The 18845-nt window shown below is 44.5% G+C and overlaps 5 protein-coding genes across 10 annotated transcripts; 2 read left to right on the top strand and 3 right to left on the bottom strand.

Moving 5' to 3' along the window:
- Positions 1–145: 145 nt before the first annotated feature.
- On the bottom strand, positions 146–1602 carry aanat2 (arylalkylamine N-acetyltransferase 2). The gene is made up of 3 exons (XM_057015410.1): positions 1314–1602; positions 1006–1160; positions 146–934 (listed from the first exon to the last, which is right to left on the bottom strand). The coding sequence occupies exons 1-3, from the start codon at positions 1465–1467 to the stop codon at positions 629–631; spliced, it is 615 nt and encodes a 204-aa protein (XP_056871390.1). The 5' UTR covers positions 1468–1602; the 3' UTR covers positions 146–628.
- A 1351-nt stretch (positions 1603–2953) lies between these two features.
- Positions 2954–8793, bottom strand: mgrn1b (mahogunin, ring finger 1b). 2 transcript variants are annotated; one of them, XM_057015407.1, is made up of 17 exons: positions 8338–8790; positions 7798–7916; positions 7635–7723; positions 7398–7544; positions 6839–6956; positions 6688–6754; positions 6532–6575; positions 6395–6442; positions 6197–6265; positions 5944–6103; positions 5748–5857; positions 5390–5604; positions 5194–5305; positions 5066–5111; positions 4884–4988; positions 4535–4584; positions 2954–4410 (listed from the first exon to the last, which is right to left on the bottom strand). In XM_057015407.1, exons 1-16 carry the CDS (start codon positions 8423–8425, stop codon positions 4544–4546), a joined length of 1578 nt encoding a protein of 525 aa, XP_056871387.1. In that variant the 5' UTR covers positions 8426–8790; the 3' UTR covers positions 2954–4410; positions 4535–4543. The 2 variants fall into 2 exon arrangements, with proteins under 2 accessions (XP_056871387.1, XP_056871385.1); XM_057015405.1 differs by lacking the exon at positions 4535–4584 and having other exon boundaries at positions 8338–8793.
- Positions 8794–10585: 1792 nt separating this feature from the next.
- On the top strand, positions 10586–15428 carry cdip1 (cell death-inducing p53 target 1). 5 transcript variants are annotated; one of them, XM_057015414.1, is made up of 6 exons: positions 10659–10718; positions 11285–11335; positions 13120–13208; positions 13424–13576; positions 13658–13910; positions 13992–15428. In XM_057015414.1, exons 3-6 carry the CDS (start codon positions 13133–13135, stop codon positions 14101–14103), a joined length of 594 nt encoding a protein of 197 aa, XP_056871394.1. In that variant the 5' UTR covers positions 10659–10718; positions 11285–11335; positions 13120–13132; the 3' UTR covers positions 14104–15428. The 5 variants fall into 5 exon arrangements, with proteins under 5 accessions (XP_056871391.1, XP_056871392.1, XP_056871393.1 ...); XM_057015415.1 differs by lacking the exon at positions 10659–10718 and adding an exon at positions 10746–10810; XM_057015411.1 differs by lacking the exon at positions 11285–11335 and having other exon boundaries at positions 10586–10718.
- On the bottom strand, positions 15425–16198 carry polr3k (polymerase (RNA) III (DNA directed) polypeptide K). Its single transcript, XM_057015418.1, has 3 exons — positions 15905–16198; positions 15741–15828; positions 15425–15657 (listed from the first exon to the last, which is right to left on the bottom strand). Exons 1-3 carry the CDS (start codon positions 16013–16015, stop codon positions 15530–15532), a joined length of 327 nt encoding a protein of 108 aa, XP_056871398.1. The 5' UTR covers positions 16016–16198; the 3' UTR covers positions 15425–15529.
- A 178-nt stretch (positions 16199–16376) lies between these two features.
- On the top strand, positions 16377–17739 carry snrnp25 (small nuclear ribonucleoprotein 25). Its single transcript, XM_057015416.1, has 5 exons — positions 16377–16793; positions 17032–17122; positions 17196–17301; positions 17399–17473; positions 17556–17739. Exons 1-5 carry the CDS (start codon positions 16572–16574, stop codon positions 17611–17613), a joined length of 552 nt encoding a protein of 183 aa, XP_056871396.1. The 5' UTR covers positions 16377–16571; the 3' UTR covers positions 17614–17739.
- The last annotated feature ends 1106 nt before the right edge of the window (positions 17740–18845 follow it).

The following is an 18845-nucleotide window of genomic DNA, read 5'->3' on the forward strand; positions in this document are numbered from 1 at the left end:
GAGTTGAGTTTCTTCACTAAACGGTCACATTCATAGTCAAAATATAGATCCGAAAGTTCAGAACAGACTTGTTGCTATGGGAACAGTTGATAGGCCTGTCACTGAGCATTTTAGAGCTTTTGTAATGAAAACAGAAGATCCCGGCTAATTTTAAACACATTTTTAATGACGTCACCTTAAGTCTCGTACAGAATTGTGTCTCCTTTACCTTTATTTTATTTACCTTCTCTATATTTTTTGATAGAGAGACTACAACCGTTTTATGTGGGATCATACCTCTTCACACACCACATCTTGCTAAACTTGAGGCAGAACATATTTTAGGCAGTTTTTGATGCAACAAATGCAGGAAATGCTGATAAATGTGGTATAAACAGGTCACAGTTACAACTGTTATTAAATGTTCATCACATGAACTGGGATCGCTGTCGCTTTACAGAGTTCGTGGATTGAAATAAAAAATAAAAAACATAAATCACAGATTATTATTTTTTGAATGAATGAATCTCCTCGTTGATTCTGAGACGTCGCCACGGATACGCTGTCTGCCCGCGCGTCTGTCAGCCGTGTTCGGTTAATCTGTTCTGAGTCCAGGAAAAAGGGAGTGGGAGGCGGGTGGGGGGGTGGACTAACAGCCGCTGTTCCGTCGAGCGTACGCCTGCCCGCAGAGCATGTGCTCCATCTCCTGGAAGTGCATGTTGGATATGGAGACGGCCGACGGGCCTCTCTCTTTGAAGCCGGCCTTGCGGTAGAAGGGCACCAGGAAGTCCTCGCAGATGAGCAGGGCGCGGCGGAGGCCCGGCATACAGCGCAGGTACTGCAGGTAACGCCACAGCAGGATGGAGCCTTTGCCCTGCTGGCGGCAGTGGCGGTGCACTGACAGCACGTGGATGTGCACGGTCGGGGTGTCTGGGACGTGCTGGGTCATGGCCTCCTGGACAGGCGAGACGGCGTCAGTGACATTAAACACGGTCTGGACGAATGCTACTTTTCTGACTCTCCCACCTGTGAAAGCCTCTCTTTGTCCCAGCCAGAGCCGATGATGAAGGCGACCAACTGGCCCTCCTCGAACCAGCCCAGGGACAGCTCCGGACACATGCCCAGGAAGTTGAGCACCTCGTCCAGGGTGAGGGGACACTCTCCGGACACGGACACGAACGCTGGCAGGGGTGACAGAGTTGAGGTGAGGAAGGTCGTCACTCATTTTTAGCATCAGTGAAACAACCCTTTCATCAAAACACATCACACACACACACACAGAAGTGCTTTTGATTTTCTTCACGTTCGAGCCAGTTACACCTTAAGAAACTTGCCTTCTCTCTCGATCTCAAACACGCTGATGGCGTCCTGCGGCGTGAGGTTCCTGAACTCGCTGGCGGGCAGGGTGTGCCGTCTCTGTCTCAGCGGGCTGATGGGGGTCTTGAGGAAAAAGGGCTTGAGGAAAGGAGAGCTGACCTGGTGCGTCATGACGGCTCTGTAACGGGAGCGACTGGGAGCGTTTCTCAGGAGCAGAAGGGTCGAGCCTTCTCTCTTCTGTCTGTCTGGAGGACGTTGACCTCTGGGTCTTTCCTGCCGTCTCCTCCTCCTCCTCCACCTCTCCTCTCGCTCTCTCTCTCTCTCTATCTTCTAATATAAAGTGGTCAAAGCCCAAAGTAGATCAGACAAAGCACGTGTGCACGTGCGACTAAAGTCTCTAAATCCACAGGTCAACAATGACAGACGGTTTCTTCTCCAGGCATTTTGTGACTTGCAGCTTTTCATCATAGATATTTAAAAATGTACACAAAATCTATTTTATAAATCCCCAAATGATCGATTCCTTTGGATTACAATTCAGAAAAATGCATTTCTAAATATCCTCTTGCGCATCCTTTATGCTTACTGAACACTTGTGGTATTTTTTTTTTAAATTGAAAGGCAGAAATGAGAGCGATGAGGCCTGAAGTGAACTAATTTAACTTCATGAGCGCAGAGGGAGATTTGTGTGGATTGCCGGTGGGATAAATTCATGCTTCAAAGAGGTTTAGTGCAGACTAATTAAAGAGAGCACTTTTATAACCAGTGTCATAAGGTAAACATGTTTACACGGGACCGCTCAACCATTTACACACAGATGAGGCTCCCACGTTTTTATCGTGAATAATATAAAAGTTTTATACCCTCATTTGGGAAAACCTGTGTCTGTGTGTGCAGGTTGGCTTACACACATTTTCAGGCTGTATTATGTTTTTACAGTCACGTCTACTCAATCCTCATTAAACTTTACGCTGTGCTGCACCTGTTGGAGCGGCTACGCAGACGGTTCAACGTGTGAAATCTAAAACTTCACCCCTTTCCAAAATACCAGGCAGGCTCTTGTTTTACCACCATACAGCAGATCTTACATGTTGTCATCTAAAATGATCAGCTGGGAAAATGCTAATATTCCCTGCAGGGTAATGAACTCTCACCTTGGATTAGTTCCTCCTCCACAGACATAAATGCTCTAACTTGCAACATCTAATCAGGGATCAACTAAAGTCTCATGGTCACCACTCAGCGGAGGGATTAAAATCTTAACGTAGACAGACGTGATTTGTTTTTCATTAGAAAATAATCTGTCACTCAACTGTGTAAATAAACCAATCGGGCTGCTTTGTTTTTTTTAAAAGATAGCCACAAATTCAAAGACAGGAAAGAGTGCGTGCCTGCAGCAGTAGAGGGGATTGTTGCCGTTACCCTTGGCGACAGGTTTGGTGTAACGAGACAATAGAACACACTGTGTGACGTGTAGGTTTGAAACCATTTATGAGCGCCTAAAATGTCATTTGACATTTTTGGTGGTTGGATGCAGAATTTCTTGGGTCACACCTGAGAAATAATCCATAATAGTTCATTTTTCCTGTGATTTAAACATCCCTCATGTGTATTCAATGCCTTCTATCACATTATATACATACAGGAAACAAAACAATGTGATGGGTGAAACTTTATTGTTGTAGACATGCTGCTATACACACGTGGAAAGACAGATATCAATTTTACAGAGGGAACCACCTGCTGTGGATTAATCCTGGATACCAGGTCGATAGTGGTCAGAACGAGAACAGGAAGGCACAGTCTCAAGTTGAAATGGCACATAGAAGGAAGAGGAAATGACAAAATAACATTAAATAGAAGCAATCAGAGGTTTAATTTCACATGCTAATGCTAGCCCGATTACTGAAATGTGGGCTTGTATTTCGCGCATTGCACGTGTTCCTTCCAATCGAACAGAATCTGCACAAACAGAATCCACTTGGAACTAAACACCCAGATTAAATGCATAATTGTTACAGTAAATAATCAGTTAAATATTGCATCGTCAATAACAACATACGTCTGCCAGTAGCATGAAGTAAAAAGGAATCTGTACATTAGTCTTGAAATCTCCTGGCAGCGTTTGCGACAACGCTCAGGTCCGACGCAACAAGCAAGCGGCCGAAATCAACAGAAGGCACGTGGATCTATATGCACGGCGCTACACGTACAGGACCAAGGTCAAAAACAGGCGCTGCGGAGAAGCAAAAACAGCCGTTCAGCAGAGACTGGAGAGAGATGTGGCACAAACGCGCACAACCGTGCCTCGCAGGGTTAGTGGAGCATATACGCTTGTTGCAGGCCGTAGCTATCTTTGAATTCAGCTGTTATTAGCTCTTATACAGGACCTAAATAATGTGCACTTTAACCGATTTTACTTCTGATGACCCGTTATTATGATCTATTTAATGCAACTATACAACTCTGCAGGACCTACACAGGTGTCTAATACATTTAATGTTACATACCGATATATCACAGAGCTTGGAATAATAAAAGTGACATGGGGATGTTTAAGATGAGCACAACTGCCATAAATCTCGTCATAAAATCTTGCTATCGGGAATGGATTATAAACAGTTTAGTCAGAGTGAAAATTCACTTCAAACACGCACAAACGAGGAATATGATCTATAATTTCTGCTCCAAACCCAAAATCAACATGACGGGAAAGCAATTCTCAACCAATCAACTCCGCCGACGAAGTAATCGGCTCTAAATTTAGTGTCACACGCTCGACTGACTTCGTTCAAACTAAGTGTGCTTCAAGCGCCACCGTGGCAGGTAGTGACGTCTCTGTGGAAGCCGCTTCACCCGACGGTGAATGAAATGTTTTCAGAGCTGAGGAGCCGTTCGAAAATATTCAGTCAGACATAATTGCACCTATAGTATCTTTCCTTAGAGTCTAGGGGGGCGTGGAGAGAGGGATGAGTTGATCTTGGCTGGACTCTGACGGGATGGAAGAGGGTCACGGGTCGAGATGCTCGTCCTCCATGTGGAGGCTGCTGGAGGGACACAGGAGCGGCTGGCTGGAGCAGTTTGTGCTATGACTTTTCAGGCTTTCCGAGGACCCTGCAGGGGAAGGAGTCGGGGATGAGTCCAAGCAGGCTAACAGCTGATGAGATGCTCTCTTTCTCTAGCTGCAACACGTAGAACGAACGATTCAAAGAGAAGCCGAGCAGACAGGAAAGCCTACCTACCCTGGTTATTCTTCCATACCAATAGAGCAGGCGTCAGGACCCAACGCTGCCCAGAGTGAGGCAGAGGGCAGAGACAGGGATGTCGGGAACAGAAGAGTGTTAAGAGACAGAAAAGCCAGAGAGCACACTGGTTAGGAAACAAAGCACGGAATCATCGCTCTGATGATTGCTGTGATTCTGAAGAAATGCTTGAAATTCAGAGCAGAGTTCAACACTAGATAGAAGCCAAAAACGGTGCAGCTTGCTGAGCTTAAAACAGCCATGACTGATTAAGAGATCACACACTGGACTGGGTTCTCTGGGGAAGTTTAATATTCCTCCTCCTCCTGGGAGAGGCTTCCTCACCTGGCAGAGACAGGTCGCCCTGTGGGTCGCTCTCCGTTTTGGTCAAACTGCTGTGCTCGCTGCTGCAGTCCTGTAAGACCTCTCCTCCGGAATGCAGCCTGTCCTCTGGAGCAACCGGGGCAAAAAAAAACGTCAAATTAATGTCAACGTCAAACGGATAAAATCCAAATGGGAATATTCACCATCGTCAGGAGACAGGGACTCCGCCACGTCCTCGGTGGCTGTGGCCTGGAAGAAGAAGGGGAAATGGTGTTTAGAGACCGGCCGTAGCAGCATCGCAGGGCAAACGTCAGCTGAAGCTTTGCCTTACGTCCGTGGGGGCGGGGCTGCTGGACAGCAACGTGTGCGGTTGAGCATCAGACATCTCGGAGAGCTTCTCTTCATCTTCCTCCTGGATGGGGGAGGACGGAGACCTGAGGGTGCTGGCAAAGAGGGAAGACAGGTCATCAGACTCGTCACAATTAAAATTCTGAAGTGTCTGACGTGGCGTCAGATGGAGACTTCACCTGTCTGGTGACTTGCTGACTTTTCCTTTCTGCAAACTACTGTCGCTTAGATGTTCCGGGGAGCTCAGCTGTCTGCTCTCTCCTCCCAGACCGCCCGAGAAGTTGATTTCTTCGTAGAGAGGAGCGGAGGGGATGCCCGGGGACACCGACCGAAGGCCGTTCAGTGCCTCCAGGAGAGAGATGGGTTCGAATCCCGGAGGAACCGAGTCAGTGCTCTGCAAAGAGATGCAGACAGATGTGTAGAAGAGAGGTGAAACATCTGCTGGGTAACAGGCAAAGATAGTGGCTACATACAGCCATTAAACTCTGTAACGCTCATTTTTGAGGATTTCTGTACAGGGACGCGCACGAGACCTACCGAGTGCTCATCGTGGTCCATAGTCTGAGCCAGAACAGGGCTGAATGAAACAGGGGAGAGAGCTCCGGGCTTCTTCCTCACAGCTCTGATCTGAAGCAAGGCCCTAAAGGCTGGTGAGGAGAACAGGGGCTCATCAGAGTTAACGCTATTCTTCCAAACAGAATTATTAAACAGGGGGGGGGGGGGGGTGTCTTACGCAGCCTGCAGATGGGACAGTTGTTGGCCTGGTAACGCAGCGTGTCTGCGCAGGAGTTGCAGAGACACAGGTGTCTGCAGGGCAGGATGAGGGTGTCTCGCAGGTCCGACAGACACACAACGCACTCGCTGCTGTTGTCGCTGTTCTCATCATCTGACGGCTGCGTGAAGAGAGGAAAGCGACTCAGACCTCACGCACACGCCGAGGGTTAGTCATTGAGCACAGCAGCGAAAGGCGCCACCTTAACCAGTACCTTTGTTTCTTGGTTGTTTTTGTTCTCGATCCCATAAATCTCCTGTAAGAGGTAGCTCACGCGGTCCACCTGCAGATGCAGCACCAAGAGTTCATCTCTGTGAGCTCCGTGTAACTTAGTAAAGCTTTAACCTCTTATTAACCAACATGCTGCAGTGCAAAAATAAAAGAACCAAATAAAGGATGTTCAAAACCCTACGATTTGTTTCTGCTTCAATGGCTTGACGGAGAAGCTGCCATCAACGTGCTGAAGGTCAGAAAGAGAAAGAGAAGTGAATCAAATCGCCTCCAAATGTTTCGCAGTGCAGACTAAAAATCCTGTTCCTGAAAACGTACCCTCTCAAAGGCTGCCAAAAGTACATGAGCGTGTCCAAGACAGTCTGGAAAAGAAAAGGGGCCACCGAGTTGATGTTGACCACAAAGGCAGGTTGATGCTCTTGAAGGTGTCCGTAATATTATGAGTGCTAGAGCAGATCTGCTCCTGTCACCTACCGTCCCCTTCGTCAACCACAGCCTGGATAACCATGGGAAACACCCCCCGATCGAGGTCAAAGTTCAGCTTTAAAGAAAAGGACAGGCTTCATAAGGTGGCACGTAGAAACACAGGTGTACTGGCACACGTTGCCATGATGAGGTTGCTTACGTCTTCTTCTTTCCACTCGCTGAAGTCAATTTTAAAAGAGGGCATGGAGAACTGCTGGCTGACCCCCCGCTTATAGTGCACGGTCTCAGAGACCAGTGACGGGCTCTTTGGGCTGTACCTGCACACAGAGGGAACATCACGCAGCTGAGTGACGGAAGAAGGGAAAACAAATCGGAATCAAGAACGCACACCCACGTTTCCATGTGTCACAGTAGACGAGAATCTGAACTAGAAATTGTGACGTAAAGGTATAAATATCACAAATGGGATATATACGTGTTTAAATCATGATATAAAAAATGTGTATAAAAACTTGTTTTCTTTGTTCAAGGGTAAAGGGTGCTGACATAAGAATACAAAATACTCCAGTTAAGACAGAGACTATTTTAAAAACCCGCATCCGTCGTTACTGTTGGTTTCTAACGAACCAACAAGACTATTCCTGTCTTTGCACTCAGCATCTCTGCAGCCTCAAAGACTATTTCAAGGTTTCTACAAAGTGAGATTTCAGTAATTTGAGAATGAAGTGTGCACGTCAAAGTGTTTGAGCTTGTCTTACACTGCCATGCCGTTGGAAAACTCCTCGAATGCTTGACAATAGAGGGTGATGGCCACTCGCGCGTCAGCGTCAAAGGTGAACTCCACGCCATACTGGACCTTTGGTTTCCCACCGTCCTCCACGGGCGTGTCAGAGTCATCTTTATACCTGCAGTGGGGATGTTTGACCTCTGTCAGCGCTAATAACACCCTACCTTAAAAACAGTCTGCTGTCGTGGAGCTGGCTGCTTTTTTTTACCTGACCAACCGCAGAGAGTCTTTTCTAATGTTGACCAGACTCCTCAGAGTCTTCACGGGCTCGTGAGGCGCAGGTGTCACGTATGGAAACTACAGGAGGGAGACCCGGAATTAAACCTGCTCAGCGCATTCAACCACGATGGGACCTGATGGGATGTTTTCACCTGCACTGGCCGGTTTCCCAGAAAATTGAGGTCCATGTTTTCTCCAAAGAGGTATCCCTCTGGATGTGGCGTGTCAAACTTCTCTCCCCCCATGAAAAAGTGGCTTGCAAAATAATTCCCTGTGGATGAGAGCAAGGTGGCTAATACAAGCATTGGTTCATGCATCCGGGACAAACTGCTACGGTGCATTGAAAGAGGAAAAATACTGCATGGTGTCATCACATTTTGGGATTCTTTTTATTGCAAAAGTTCGATTCATAGTTGTAAAGCGACCTACTAGGAAAAAGCTTTAATACTGACGGTAATATTCCTGAAAGATGGAACAGGAAATACGTGCCCTAAGGCTTATGTTTTGCAGAAGTGAACGTTATCTGACGATCGATTCTGAAATCACATGAATCAATCTTTAGAATAAACGCGTCGACCTGACTCGCATACGTAGAGATGTGAATAATATCCCCACTTCAGGGGGGTCGGGTTCTGCTACAAAAAGCTTCTGGTGACGGGTCTTTCTACGAGGCCGCGTTATTGAACACGTACCAGATTTCGGTGGGAATCGATAGGCCGAATTAGCCTGGATGTCAATATCCTCGACACCAGCGATTCTGCGACTCAGGATGGAGCCCATCGTCCTCTTCTGGATCGCCGACGTTAGCTAAAAGGCTGGCGGCTAACAGCGCGTCGACGGCTCCGATCAGCTCTACCGTCGGCGTTCGGGACGCGAAAACGAGGTCAACGCCCGCTACAAGTATCAAAACAACGTCAGTTAATCATTTTACAAGCGCAGTTACTCCGCGTCTGGGTCCAGAAGGCTAAGGCTAATGCTAACCGGAAGCCAACTAAAACGGGCTGTTGTTTTGCCAGATGCGCGTCAACGTCAGCAGAGAGTCGAGCTGATTGGCTGTTTGGTTACTGCGAGGGGACCGCCCGGCGGGGAGGAGGTCAGAGGTAAGGCGGGGTCAGGGTATGGAAAATAAAACCGGGCATCGCCAGGAGCTGCTCTGCAGGTGGAGACGGGAGAAATGCCTCCGGGGTTGAAGAGGAATCTGGAATTACTGGGAAGACTTGCTGGGAGACAGATTCTCACCCGGCAACAGATGTTCTGCAGGAGTGCTGGGAGAGACGGAGGGAACATGTTGGGTGGGCGGGGGTTGAACTGGGAGTCTACATTAGTGCATGTATTTATTAGAGTTTAGGAGCAAAGAAAAGGGTCAAATAGACTTGTTAAGTGCTTTTAAATATCATATAGGGGGAAGTATGGTGATTGTATGCAGTTATATTGATGAAACTAAACCACATATAGGAGTGACTGGAAGTGGGGTGGATGTACCAGCAAAGGGAGTAGAAATAGAGGAAATATCAAATATGTGAGGGGTGTATGTGGCTCTATTTATGTGGGTACCAGCACATGTAGGGGTGAGGGGGAATGAGAGGGCCGATGAGTTAGCAAGTACGGCTGAGGTTAAGAGCGTCATCTGAGGGGACAAATTGGGGCAAAGGCAGGCCTTTATTTCAAAATACAAAATAGTATCAGGGTCATGAGGGCAACTATGGGGCACAGGAGAGAGGAAGTGGTGATAATGAGGTTAAGGCTAGGGAAGTGCATGAGGAATAGTTCACTTAAACTGATGGGGAAGCATCACACTTGTGGGAAAACACACATCAGCACACAAGTGAAGCTTGGGGCTTTTTTTTAAAATGATATAATTTAGGTCAGCAATTGGTGTGGTTTTATGGCTTAGGTCTGCGAGCATGCATTGTGGTGGACTACTTTTTAGTTCACACGCTGTAGCAAAGGTGGGCAGCAATATACTTATTGCCGGATACCAGCCATTGTAAAACAAGAAGAAAATTTTGTGTTGCTAAGAAGGTAGAAGGAGTTTACAACCATAAGAACTACATATTTCTCTGTGAATAGAAATAGGATAGAAATTGTTCTTATTTTATAGTATATTTTGTGTGACACTACCACAGCCGGCAGATGATATACATTAAAGCTTTACTATCATTTAGAGGTATTCTAAAAACTGTGCATACTTTCATTTTATATTTGGTTCTGCGTTGAACCAATTCTTCAGAAATGATGAGAGCACGTCCTCAATATGCCCACAGGAGGTCAGTAAATACTCTTGTTTGGGAGCATCCCACTTCACTGGTCATAATAAAAATATGTACTGCTCAACTTAAACTGGTTTATGGAGAGTGATACATTTTTCTGGAAACTCTTTTCTCGAGTTGCACCTTTATTTGAATCTCGTTACAACTTTAGAACTCACTTTGTGGCCTCGTAGATTTCAATTCGGTGAAAGGAGCTTTGTTTAAAAGCATTATTAACTTTCAGCATCTTCAGCTTTTTTTTTTTATAAAGCGCTTTAACAAAACAGCTACACCTGAAACAGCGCTGTGCATAATAATAAACGAAAACATAAAAACAATAAAATAATAGAGTTGGACGCGTAAAACACTAGAACCAGAGCAGTGATCGTGCTGTGTTTAAAGCTAAGCAATAAAGGTGTTATAAAACGAGTTTTAAAAAAGGCCAGTGATGGGATTTGTTTAATGTCTAATGGGAGGTGTCGTATTTTACAGCTGTTATTCTGTATTACAACTGCCCTCTGTGTAACTGAACCAGTCAACTATAGAAAGAAAAAAAACCACACAAGCTAAGATTAAAAACAAGACACCGTGGGACTGCCTAAAACAGTTATTTGAAGTTATTTTAGCTGGCATTATTCCTCTTGCTGGTACAGTACGGCGATTGGGAATTATGCGCCTCCGACGGTGACGTCACTCGGTGACGTGTCTGCGCAGCCAATAGCGAGCGTCCTTATTGAGGAGTCGGCGACGCCACCAGAGCGGATGTTGTTTCTCGGGCGCAGCTAAGTCCAACATCCTCCGCGAACAGTCTGTGTTTTCGCCAGGTAACCCCACCCTCTGCGCGGTGACTTCTGCACCAGCACCCCCGGTCAGAGCCGCAAACGCCGTCTTCATCCCCGACTGAGCGTTTGCACCGGTCAGGCTTGTTTTCTGCTTTTGTTGTGTCCGTGTCCAGAATGGCGATGCAGCCTGACGCGGCTAGTAATCCTTCAAAACCACGGCGTTCTGTTGCCGGATCAAGAAGCGCACTTTTGTCTGCTATTTTGATGTGACAACTACGAAGAAACATGAAATGTTATATTTGTCGTTCACCTACGGCAGACGTGACCGATCAAATAGCTGTTAACCTGTCAGGTAGCTCGCTAACGCCTCTAAGCGTTATCCCCTTTAGCCAACCCGTATGTTGATTAACAGAAATGCTAATGGGGTCGTGAACTAGATAAATGCACCATCGCTGGGGCTTCTGCGAGCGTTCATTATGTAACTGTGTGTTCGGAGTTGTGCAAGTATCTTTAAACTGGATTATCCGTAAAAGGAATTAAAAATGCACCGGCTAGCGTGTTAGCATCGTAGCGATTATCTGACGAGGGTTGCTTTTGTTTTCTGACAGGTGAAATTTTGTTCTTGGCTCATGACATTTAAGCAGAAGAGCCGGAACAAGGTGAACATTGTAGCACAGATGGCAGATTCGTAATGATGATTCCTCCCCTTTTACCCGTTTGTGTCTGTTTTGTTAAGAGTTTGTCAGCTGCACGGTTGGATTGGTGATGGTAGAACTGATTTATAACACCGTAGATCAGGGGTGGGGAACCTTTTTCATATCGAGGGCCATTTCAATTTTTATAAAGTCCTCCGAGGGCCATACTATTATGAACACATACCTAGGGATGCAAAAAAAAGACAAAAAAAATTCTATAACCACTGTGTTACTAAGTCTCATGATTACTGCATTTGAGTTTGAATTATTTATTTAGCACACATGCATATAAAATCACCAAAAAAATAGAATAAAATGACAAACAAGTAAAATATGTTTTCATGATCATACATAATTAAAAAAAAAAGAGGTGCAGAGTTGAGGCAAGAGACCCGTAAGGGCCTGTTCGAGGCCTCTACTCACAAAAACTGCAATACAACAAGATAATCAAGAAAATAAATGAAGAAAGAAAGATAAAGACAATAATAATAACAACTAGAAAGCACTCGGAGAGCGCAGACCTCCGCCAAGCGCAACAATTCCTGGCATATTGTGATTTCCACCATAAATATTAGTCCCACATATACTTTGACTACATATTTAGATTCCTTGACGCGTAATATTCTCTCTGTCGGTACACGGTCGTGTGAAAGCTGCTTGTTGAGCCTCCAAACGCCGACGAAGAGCGTTAATTTTATCCAAACTCATCTGTCCTTGTCAATCAGTCCAGCCCTCTACGTACATCACATGCTGTGTTCACTGACCCTGACTTTGACTCGGACATAACATAACCGTCTATTTTATCTCAGAAAACGGGAAAATATTTCCTCTTGTTACGAAAGAAATTTCAGGATACGAAAGGCAAAAATACGCTACCGCTGCTACTCGCAGCTCGCGGAGTTTAGCGAACGGTCCCACTGTATAAGTGCACATATAAAATATAAAAATCTTATTGCGTTGCGGGCCGGTAGAAATGGTCTCGTAGGCCGTATACGGCCCGGAGGCCGGGGGTTCCCCACCCCTGCCGTAGATCATTGCATTTTTGAGATGAGTTACCCGCCCTATTAAATATCGGGTCCAGACACAAAGCTTAAAGCTTCGGTCCTTCTTGTTGAAGGAAAAACCACTTGAGAGTGCTGCAAATCAGGTCACGGAGGATGGTAAAAATGTGAGATGCAAGATAAAGTTGAGTTAAAGTCTCTCATTTAAGCAGCTGTTTCAGTCTGCCACCTCCTCACATAGCTTGAGGGATCACTTTCAGGGCCGTGATCCTCAGAGAATCAGGACTGGGATGTTCTGCTGTCCTATAGTGACCCTTGGATCTTTGTTATTAAAAAAAAAAAGATGTAGAGCACCTGGACCTTCATCACGGTCAATATTTGTCTCTGATAACTCCACATCAATATGCCTTCAGGGAGCTGGTGAATGGCTTTAGAAATAAATCCATGTATTTGGATGCTGGTTCAGTGATGGTAGCTATGCCACTTCTAATGGTTCTGCCTAGAGGAAACAGCAAGTTTTCATTTACTTTTAGGAGCAGATAGAAAGTATCCCATCTGGAATTGTCATGGAGGAGGAATTCATGGTCTTTGTTAGTAATCCATTTATTGTCAACAGCTGTGGCCAGCATGGACCTCTTGTTTGATTCTTTATTAGTCTTTTGGCTTGGTTGCTAGTCTAGACCATGTTTTTGCCATGTTTCCTTGTTTTCCTTGAGCTGTGATCGGAACTCTGTCTTTCCCGCACAGACATCCAGCCAATATGTCCACCGATCCCCCTCCTCCGTACCCTGGTGGTCCGAGCGCCCCTCTCATTGACGCCAAGAACATTCAACCTGGTAATGGAATCAAATAAGTCCTATATTACAGTGATTTCTAACATTTACGGTAATTCAGGACAATGTAGCAACGCGTAGCAAAGTCATTTCTGATCAGGGAATATTGAAAATGACCCAGGATTTGGTCAAATGTAATGACAGCTATCAGTGGTGTTAGTGGAAAGAAGACTTTAGCCTTTTTTGACATGCGTTTTTTTCTTATTTTTGTGAACCAGTAAGAACCGCTCCTGTTCCCGGACCGCCTTTTCCTCCAGATTACGGCCCTCCACCGTATGAAGCTCAGCAGCCGGGCTTTATTCCCCCACATGTTCCAGGAGAAGCCCCCATGCCCATGCCCATGCCCATGCCCATGCCCATGCCCCCCCCAGGTGAAGTTTGTGTAGAAAACAAGTGTTCAAGCCTTCAGGTTGATCTCAGGTTCTAGATGTGAAATCTTCTCCGATCCACAGGTGGGATGTACCCCCCTCCACCTGGTCACTTTCCCCATCCAATGGCGGGTCAGATGGGGCCCGGTCCCAGCCCGTTTGTCCAAATGGGAGGTCACGCGGCCGCCACTACGGTGACGGTGCTGCAGGGGGAGATGTTCCAGACGTCGCCTGTGCACACCGTGTGTCCGCACTGTCAGCAGGCCATCGTCACCCGCATCTCCCACGACGTGGGGCTGATGAACACACTCTTCTGCCTCTTCTGCTTTTTTGTGGGGTGAGTGGGGTCGGAGTGCAACCAGAATCACGCGTTCACAACCATCTGACACACACATCGCACTGTCTGTGTCCGTCTCAGGTGTGACCTCGGCTGCTGCTTGATTCCCTGCCTGATCGATGACCTCAAGGATGTGACGCACACCTGCCCCAACTGTAAGGGCTACATCTACACATACAAACGCATCTGCTAACCACCGACGGCTGGATGTTGGAGAGAGTTCACGCCTCCTGCCAGTAGAAACAGACTTCCCCGCCTCATTTTTGCAGTGTCGTGCAGCCCTCTTTTATCGTCAGTGTGCTTTTTTCCCCCCCGTCTTTAGTTGACGGGATATTTAATGTACATAATATACTTTAGGATAATTTTTCCATGTTTAAACTGGGATTGTACTAAAGGTCATGCCCACGTCCGCGAGGATGTTGGGACCACAGCCTCACGGACGCATCAGGTCTAAATGTGGAACACAAAGGTTTGTGTCTCCACACGCTCAGGAGGAAGGTGGAGAAAGCTGTGAAAAAGGTCACTTTAAAAAAAAAAAAAAAAAAAAAATACAACAACTGTGATTTCCGTTAAAAATTTTGGTCTGGTTTCATTTAGATTTTATCCTGAGAACTAATTCTGAGAACTGTGAATTTTCTGAGCACGTTATTTTACCCTCCTAGGGCAGACCCAGTGTTTCCGTTTATTCCTTTGAAAACTTGCTTTGAACATTTGTACTGTGCTTTTTTTTTTTCCTTTTTGCGAATATTCCACAATGATGTTACTCATTTGTTCATCTAAGCTTCATCCTGAAGGCAGGTTCAGCACCTGCGTCTGACGCGCTGTCCTTGACACGACTTTGGGGGAAAAAAATCCAGGATTTGCACTTTCTCATTTTAACTTCTAATGCAATGAATGTGCTTTTAAGGGGAAAAGCACTTGATTTTGTCCATTTTAAGAGCAAAAGTGCTGGCAATTTAGCATTTCTAGGATTCGTTAGTTGAATAAAGCTCACAAAAGACGCACTTACAAGTATTCAGGTTAGAGTTTAGCAGAGGTTTATTGTTACTGACTGCACACGTTACATCCGACTAGATTATCTTCTCACACGCTGTCGGATGATTGGTTGACGCTGTAATTAACAGGTTGGTAGTTTAAAACCGTAGACAGCTAACCCCTTGCCCACGACATGTTCAGATGCATGTTAAAGTTGTCTGACTGATCATTAGTGATCGTTTTTTGAGAACTCGGCTTGAAATCAACGACCTGGACTTGAGCGCACTCTGACTTGTGTTTGTCTGCATGATCCACAGGTAAAGTTCTCCCAGGCTGAATCCATTATTGAGTGTATGCGTTCAGTTTTGTCACCAAGCTAGCTGTGAAAAGTCCTTTTGATTTAAAAGGTTGCATTGAAGGTTTAATATGGATTATTCTATGCTGTTGTGGATACTGTTGGTCTGTGATCACGATGTAAGTCAAATTTTGTTTGACTGTTCTATACAGGTACTATTTTATCAATAAAAAAAACCATGGCATTTACAGGCTTTTCTCTACGTTTATTTACATCCAAAGGTCTCGAGTGCTTTCTGTCATGTCAGAAAAATAAATACAGGCACACGGTGTAGTATGTCCGTGAGTGTTCAATCTCTCCATCTGTGTCCACACTGAGCGTTGCAGCATTTGTAGAAGGTCGTCATGGGTTCATCCGCCGACCTGGTTTGAATCTGCATAAAAAAAGCTCGGGGGTGCTCACATTTGGGACAGGTTTCTGTAAACAAACGCGATAATCAGACCAATATTGCTGCATTTGTGGACCCTTCATGACTGCGAGCTCGATTCTTTGTCACTCACCTGCAGTCGAGTCCACGTTTTCCCAGGCTGCAGCCCCACCAAGCACGTCATCCACCTCTTTCAGCTTTGGATACTTTCTGTTATTTACCTGAGAAAAACATAAATTCAATTCGCAATTGTTGCTAAAATCACCATTGTTAACGATAGCATGACTCGCAGCTCACCTTTCTCGTTATGTTGTGAACGTACGGACAAGTGTTACAGGCGAATCTCATGCACCTTTGTCCTTCTTCGACAATTAAAACATTTCCGCAGGTTGGACAAAACAGGAGCATGTTCGCAAAAGAGCACACAATGCGAACGCTTATAATATAAACCAAAAACACTTATGAACCCTCTACAATGCTCTTTGAAGGGTTTAACAGTTAACAAATGTTCAACTTCCTGTTTGAGACTACGAGACCGGAAGTGGAGCTGACGAAAGAGGTGCAACATATTTTGTCGCATGATATAAAAAAGCATAGTTACATACAATATTACGTTATTTTGAATTGAGTGAACATGAATTAGTCTTGATAAATAACACGTTTTAAAGTGACATGTTATCCTCAAACTGAGCACATTTCTATAAAAATGTCATATAATTTACTTTATCACTCGGAACTAAATACAGGGTCACTGTGCCCTTCCGGTACATATTTCTTGCTGCACCAAGTGTTTACTTCAAATTTTTCGGTTATCAAAATTTTACTCTACCTCATTTCATGCAATCTCACAAAACATAAATTTTGTTTATTTCAGTCAGTTAAATCTTTTACTGTATATACGTTAGCAAAACGCTTCAGACGGTCGCCCTGGCCGCACTTCGATGCCTGAATATCGTCTTCGGTGATGGAGGAGCAGAACGAAGATAGTATTGGAGCTGGAGAAGGAGAACAAAATGTAAAGAAAGAACATATTGAAGTCGGCTGCCAGGGGCAGACAGATGTGCCAGAGCCAGACGCAGAAGTGGAAGACCATGAAGATCTTCCTCATTCGGAGATTCTGGATATTTTCGAGGAGGGGCTGGCTCAACTCGTCCAGGACCCTTTATTGTGTGATCTGCCCATCCAGGTTCCTTTCTTCATCTGTCCTTTATGCTTCATGCTTGCAATGACAACACATTGGATCGATTCTGTCCCCTTTAGTATTCTTTTTGATCGATTTTTACTTTGAATCTTATTAAGTAAACACTAAACAAACTAAACACATACTAAACCAAGTTCCGTCTGATTGGGACTTTTTGGGGAGTTTTGTGTCACGCACTGTTTGTCCACATAGTGCTTCCTTTATGTTCAATTTCCATCTGCAGGTGACTTTAGAGGAGGTCAATTCTCAGATTGCGTTGGAGTATGGCCAGGCCATGACAGTCAAGGTTTTAAAGGCAGACGGCGAAGTCATGCGTAAGTGTCCAGCCCTTTTTTGCGTTTGTGTCATTTTAGATGTAAAATCTAATGAAACAGCCTCCTCCCTCAGCCATAGTGGTGGTGCAGAACGCCACGGTCCTGGATCTGAAGAAAGCTATCAGGAGATTCATGGAGCTGAAACAACAACGTGAAGGAGGAGTCAAATGTGTTAGCTGGTAAATATGTTCCCATAAAATGGATTTAAAACCATTTAGATTTAGAAAAAAAAAAAAAAAAGGCTAAACGGGTTTGTTTCCTTTGTGTCCTTTTCAGGAGATACGTTTGGAGAACTTTTCACTTAGTATTCCAAGGGGAAAAGCTTGAAGATGACAGGATGAGGCTGAGAGAGTAAGTCTTTCTAAAACACCTTCCTTGATTTTATCGTGGGTACTGTTGGAGCTGGTTTTCTTCACTGTGTCGATATTTTTAGCTACGGGATCAAAAACAGGGATGAAGTCACCTTCATGAAAAAACTCCGGAAAAAGTGAGAAGCAGCGCGTTCAAAGTGTTTCAATGAACTTCGCTGCTGTGACTTAAACTATTTGTGATTGTGTGATTGTTTTGATTTCCTGTTTTTGCCAATAAAAATTTACATTTTCTAATGTTAAAACCTATGACAATATTTTATTGTGTGTGTTTGTTTTACATCCAGTTTTGAAACATGTTTATTTATAAATCATTCAGAGGGAGCAGTTAAACATGATGTGAACATTATTGTGAGTTAAATGCTGCCTGTGCAGGAAACAGATCAGATAAAATTGTTCGGTAACTTAAATCTTTTATGTTGTGTATAAGTCTAAATGGTGGAATTTGTCCCCTCTTTCTCTCTCTCTTTAAATATAATTACTGTGTTTTTATTGCTGCCACACCAAATCAACGTTGCATTAAGTCCAAGCTTTCGTGAAAGAAGTCTCTTATTTGTTTAGAAATTGACTTAATGTGTCAGGTATATTAAAAATGAATCTATTTTGTAGATAGATTTACTGATGTAATAAAGTAGATGCTATTGCATCACTGTTTAACTTGCATTTGATATATATACAGATATAGATTTATATTACCATTAAGTCAATGAAACTCCCCTTATTTCCCCCTAAGACTTATTTATTTATATATAACTTTTTAACCATTGATTCATGTGATCAGAAACTCGTTCAAGCTCAAATTGAGTTCTGATCTGATCTGCACAACATTAACAGAACTTCATCTACAGCCAAAAATTTTGTTTGTTTGTTTGTTTGGCGTAAATATGCAGATATAAACTCATCGAGCCTGTTTCTCAACAATTGTTTATTATCTCGCTGTTGTTTGTTTGCAGCTGTGTTGCTGGTTGTTGTCTCATTCTTCTCTGCCTGAACAGTTTCATATTAAATCCTTTCAAATGAAAGATTTCCTCACACTCCGTCCCATCAAAATCTCATAATTTACTGTATTTCTTTGGAGCTACAGGCAGAATGCTCCAAAAATTAGACCCTCATCTGTGAGCGGGGAAAAGATGTGGAGGATAAATTAGTCCAGAAGATCAAGATGATCGTAGTTAAATCCAAAATTTAAAGGTTTTGAACCAAAAGGACCGATGTGCGATACACTCACACATTCACGAAACATCACCCCAAAACAGACACAGAGTGGAAACATCTGGATTGTCATCAGCAGGACAAACATCTAACAGACCGACAACCAAACAGGGTCGTAAGAAATCAAATAGCTTGAAACTTAC

This window comes from Takifugu flavidus, chromosome 18, assembly GCF_003711565.1.
Source record: "Takifugu flavidus isolate HTHZ2018 chromosome 18, ASM371156v2, whole genome shotgun sequence".
NCBI lineage: Eukaryota > Metazoa > Chordata > Actinopteri > Tetraodontiformes > Tetraodontidae > Takifugu > Takifugu flavidus.